This window comes from Oncorhynchus mykiss, chromosome 18 (genome assembly GCF_013265735.2).
Source record: "Oncorhynchus mykiss isolate Arlee chromosome 18, USDA_OmykA_1.1, whole genome shotgun sequence".
Classification (NCBI taxonomy): domain Eukaryota; kingdom Metazoa; phylum Chordata; class Actinopteri; order Salmoniformes; family Salmonidae; genus Oncorhynchus; species Oncorhynchus mykiss.
Window position 1 is genome coordinate 15,877,503 of NC_048582.1, and position 6,100 is coordinate 15,883,602.

At 45.4% G+C, this 6,100-nt stretch overlaps 1 protein-coding gene across 5 annotated transcripts in view; it reads right to left on the bottom strand.

Annotated features, from left to right (window-relative positions):
• Positions 1–6,100, bottom strand: part of LOC110495653 (runt-related transcription factor 1) — a 51,271-nt gene continuing 45,171 nt past the window's right edge. For all 5 annotated transcript variants that reach the window (XM_036951989.1, XM_036951990.1, XM_036951991.1 and 2 more), the window contains 2 exons: positions 1,045–1,191; positions 1–920 (listed from right to left, as the gene is read on the bottom strand). In XM_036951989.1, coding sequence (XP_036807884.1) covers positions 412–920; positions 1,045–1,191 — 656 coding nt within the window. In that variant the 3' untranslated portion in view covers positions 1–411. The remainder of the gene's footprint in view (positions 921–1,044; positions 1,192–6,100) is intronic.

The following is a 6,100-nucleotide window of genomic DNA, read 5'->3' on the forward strand; positions in this document are numbered from 1 at the left end:
AGAGGGGGCGGAGGGACAAGGGGAGGTGGGATAAGGGAGGAGAGGGGGAGGAGGTACAAGGGGAGGTGGGATAAGGGAGGAGACGGGGCGGAGGGACAAGGGGAGGTGGGATAGGAGGGGAGTGCCTGTGGCACATAAAAATCACCCATTGTATTTTTGGCCAAGAGTAATTCATAATACCAACAACAATCATAACCATGGCAAACAATCCTTTTATAAAACAAAGCTGAATTATTTTCAGTTCAGTGCTGCTGCATGCTCCTCGGTGTAAAATGGCACCCTGTTTCTGTTCCTTCCTCAATTTGTTCCTTGATCATTCTAATGATCCAATAGGAACGCTCCGTGAAAGCCCCTTCTCCACTCCAATTAGCCAGCAAGTCCGTCAATCATTTGTCAACCCCGCTGCCGTGCTCAATATGGCCGCCATACGGCCTCGGGTACCATATTGGTAGGGGAGCTACTGTGACTTCCCTCCGCTTCCACCCCCACCCCTTCGCTCTGATTTGGCAGAGACGGGTGCAGGAGGGAGGAGCCTGTGGATGCGTTGGTGCAGGGAGGGAATATCCTCGGAGGAGACCGCTCCCCGCCTCCCCCCGCCATCATGGAGAATTGGTAGGACCCAGCTGCCGTGCTATAATACAGGTGATAGGGAGAGGAACCGGCCTGGAACGGTCCACTTTGGCCCTGGGGGGCGTTTGTAGGGTAGGGCGGGGGGAGGTAGGTGTGGTAACGCCCAGCAGGGGTGGTTGCCATGGTCAGTCCGATGGCGCCGTTGGATACAGGGGTAGGGGTGTATGTGAAGGCCCCAGTAGGGTAGTGCATGCGCGGGTCAGGGTAGCGGCTGTCAGGGAGTGAGGTCAGGGAGGAGAACGGGCGATCCAGGGACATACGGGGGTCGCTGAAGGCTGTGAGGTCAGGGCCTGTAGGGGGAGAGGTCAGGGGTTAGAGGTTAGAGTGGAAGCAGGAAGTGAATGAGAGAGATCGATGACGGTAAGAGAACACTACAGGCAGTCGGCAGTGGGTGAATGAGTGTTTGTGTGTTACCTGAGAGGCGGCTGGACAGGTCACTGAGGGAGGAGCGGCTGGGTGAGATGGGCGTGGTTGAGTGGACGGTGGGCGTGGTTATCTGACCCAGGTAGGGGTAGGACTGCTCATAGGACCACGACGGAGATGTCTGCATTTGCCTAGAGTCTGAGAGATTAGAATAGAACAGATACTTTATTCATTCATTTCATTAGAATGGAAATATATCTTCTGCCTATCCCACCACCCACAGACACACATGTTGGGAGAGGGTTACACACACACACACACACACACACACACACACACACACACACACACACACACACACACACACACACACACACACACACACACACACACACACACACACACACACACACACACACACACACACACACACACGCCGGGGGTTGTTTCACTCCAGCATCTGCTGGACAGGTAGAAACTGAAACATTACAGATGTCTGGATGTGATTGAGGAGAGATGTGAGGGAAGTAGTTTTATGTGAGTGTGTAAAACTCTTTCACTCACTACACTTTCACTCACTACACCTTCACTCACTACACTTTCCCTCACTACACTTTCCCTCACAACACTTTCCCTCACAACACTTTCCCTCACAACACTTTCCCTCACAACACCTTCACTCACTACACTTTCCCTCACAACACTTTCCCTCACAACACCTTCACTCACTACACCTTCACTCACTACACTTTCACTCACTACACCTTCACTCACTACACTTTCACTCACTACACCTTCACTCACTACACTTTCACTCACTACACTTTCCCTCACAACACCTTCACTCACTACACCTTCCCTCACAACACCTTCACTCACTACACCTTTACTCATTACACCTTTACTCACTACACCTTCACTCACTACTCTTTCACTCACTACACCTTTACTCATTACACCATTATTCACTACACCTTCACTCACTACACCTTCACTCACTACACCTTTCACTCACTACACCTTCACTCACTACACTTTCACTCACTACACCTTCACTCACTACACTTTCACTCACTACACTTTCCCTCACTACACTTTCACTCACTACACTTTCCCTCACAACACCTTCACTCACTACACCTTCACTCACTACACTTTCACTCACTACACCTTTACTCACTACACCTTCACTCACTTCTCTTTCACTCACTACACCTTTACTCATTACACCATTATTCACTACACCTTCACTCACTACACCTTCACTCACTACACCTTTCACTCACTACACTTTCACCCACTACACCTTCACTCACTACATCTTTACCCACTACATCACTCATTACACCTTCACTCACTACACCATAATTTACTACACCTTTACTCACCACACCTTCACTCACTACACCACTACTTGATCACTCACTACACCACCACTCACTAGACTAGACTATCACTCACTACACCACCACTCACTAGACTAGACCATCACTCACTAGACCTTTACTCATTACACCTTTACTCACTACACCTTTACTCACTACACATTCACTCACTACACCTTTACTCACTACACCTTTACCCACTACACCTTTACTCACTACACCTTTACTCACTACACCTTTACCCACTACATCTTTACTCACTACACATTCACTCACTACACCTTTACTCATTACACCTTTACTCACTACATCACTCACTACACCTTTACTCACTACACCTTTACTCACTACACCTTTACTCACTACATCACTCACTACACCTTTCACCCACTACACCTTTACTCACTACACCTTTACTCACTACACCTTTACTCACTACACATTCACTCACTACACCTTTACTCATTACACCTTTACTCACTACATCACTCACTACACCTTTACTCACTACATCACTCACTACACCTTTACTCACTACATCACTCACTACACCTTTACTCACTACATCACCCACTACACCTTTACTCACTACATCACCCACTACACCTTTACTCACTACATCACTCACTACACCTTCACCCACTACACCTTTACTCACTACACCTTTACTCACTACACCTTTACTCACTACATCACTCACTAGACCTTTACCCACTACATCACTCACTACACTTTCACTCACTACACTTTTACTCACTACACCTTTCACTCACTACACTTTTACCCACTACACCTTTACTCACTACATCACTCACTAGACCTTTACCCACTACATCACTCACTACACTTTCACTCACTACACTTTTACTCACTACACTTTTACCCACTACACCTTTACCCACTACACCACTCACTACACCGTTACTCATTACACCTTTACCCACTACATCACCCACTACACCTTTACCCACTACATCTTTACCCACTACACCTTTACTCACTACACATTCACTCACTACACCTTTACTCACTACATCACTCACTACACATTTACTCACTACATCACTCACTACACCTTTACTCACTACATCACCCACTACACCTTTACTCACTACATCACCCACTACACCTTTACTCACTACATCACTCACTACACCTTTCACCCACTACACCTTTATTCACTACACCTTTACTCACTACACCTTTACTCACTACATCACTCACTAGACCTTTACCCACTACATCACTCACTACACTTTCACTCACTACACTTTTACTCACTACACCTTTCACTCACTACACTTTTACCCACTACACCTTTACTCACTACATCACTCACTAGACCTTTACCCACTACATCACTCACTACACTTTTACTCACTACACCTTTACCCACTACACCACTCACTACACCGTTACTCATTACACCTTTACCCACTACATCACCCACTACACCTTTACCCACTACATCACCCACTACACCTTTACCCACTACACCTTTACTCACTACACATTCACTCACTACACCTTTACTCATTACACCTTTACTCACTACATCACTCACTACACATTTACTCACTACATCACTCACTACATCACCCACTACACCTTTACTCACTACATCACCCACTACACCTTTACTCACTACATCACTCACTACACCTTTCACCCACTACACCTTTATTCACTACACCTTTACTCACTACACCTTTACTCACTACATCACTCACTAGACCTTTACCCACTACATCACTCACTACACTTTCACTCACTACACTTTTACTCACTACACCTTTCACTCACTACACTTTTACCCACTACACCTTTACTCACTACATTACTCACTAGACCTTTACCCACTACATCACTCACTACACTTTCACTCACTACACTTTTACTCACTACACCTTTACCCACTACACCACTCACTACACCGTTACTCATTACACCTTTACCCACTACATCACCCACTACACCTTTACCCACTACATCACCCACTACACCTTTACCCACTACATCACTCATTACACCTTTACTCACTACACTTTCACTCATTACACCTTTACCCACTACATCACCCACTACACCTTTACCCACTACATCACCCACTACACCTTTACCCACTACATCACCCACTACACCTTTACCCACTACATCACTCATTACACTTTCACTCATTACACCTTCACTCACTACACCTTTCACTCACTACACTTTCACTCACTACACTTTCACTCACTACACCTTCACTCACTACATCTTTACCCACTACATCACCCACTACACCATTACCCACTACATCACCCACTACACCTTTACCCACTACATCACTCATTACACCTTTACTCACTACACTTTCACTCATTACACCTTCACTCACTACACCTTCACTCACTACATCTTTACCCACTACATCACTCACTAGACCTTTACCCACTATATCACTCACTACACTTTCACTCACTACACTTTTACCCACTACATCTTTACTCACTACACCTTTCACTCACTACACCTTTACTCACTACATCTTTACCCACTACACTTTTACTCACTACACTTTTACTCACTACACCTTTACTCACTACACCTTTACCCACTACACCACTCACTACAGCGTTACTCATTACACCTTTACCCACTACATCACCCACTATACCTTTACCCACTACACCTTCACCCACTACACCTTTACCCACTACATCACTCATTACACCTTTACTCACTACACTTTCACTCACTACACCTTTACTCACTACTCTTTCACTCACAACACCACTCACTACACCATCATTTACTACACCTTTACTCACCACACCTTAACTCACTACACCACTACATGATCACTCACTACACCACCACTCACTAGACTACACCTTCACTCACTACATCTTTACCCACTACATCACCCACTACACCATTACCCACTACATCACCCACTACACCTTTACCCACTACATCACTCATTACACCTTTACTCACTACACTTTCACTCATTACACCTTCACTCACTACACCTTCACTCACTACATCTTTACCCACTACATCACTCACTAGACCTTTACCCACTATATCACTCACTACACTTTCACTCACTACACTTTTACCCACTACATCTTTACTCACTACACCTTTCACTCACTACACCTTTACTCACTACATCTTTACCCACTACACTTTTACTCACTACACTTTTACTCACTACACCTTTACTCACTACACCTTTACCCACTACACCACTCACTACAGCGTTACTCATTACACCTTTACCCACTACATCACCCACTATACCTTTACCCACTACACCTTCACCCACTACACCTTTACCCACTACATCACTCATTACACCTTTACTCACTACACTTTCACTCACTACACCTTTACTCACTACTCTTTCACTCACAACACCACTCACTACACCATCATTTACTACACCTTTACTCACCACACCTTAACTCACTACACCACTACATGATCACTCACTACACCACCACTCACTAGACTAGACCATCACTCACTACACCACCACTCACTATACTAGACCATCACTCACTACACCACTCACTCACTACTCCACTCACTCACTACCCCACTCACTACACCATCACTCACTACACCATCACTAACTACACCTGGGCTGAGCTGGGAGGCAGAGAAGAGAGAAGGAGTAAATAGTAAAAGATCCAGGACATGATGATGGACAGAAAGATAAAGAGGGAGAT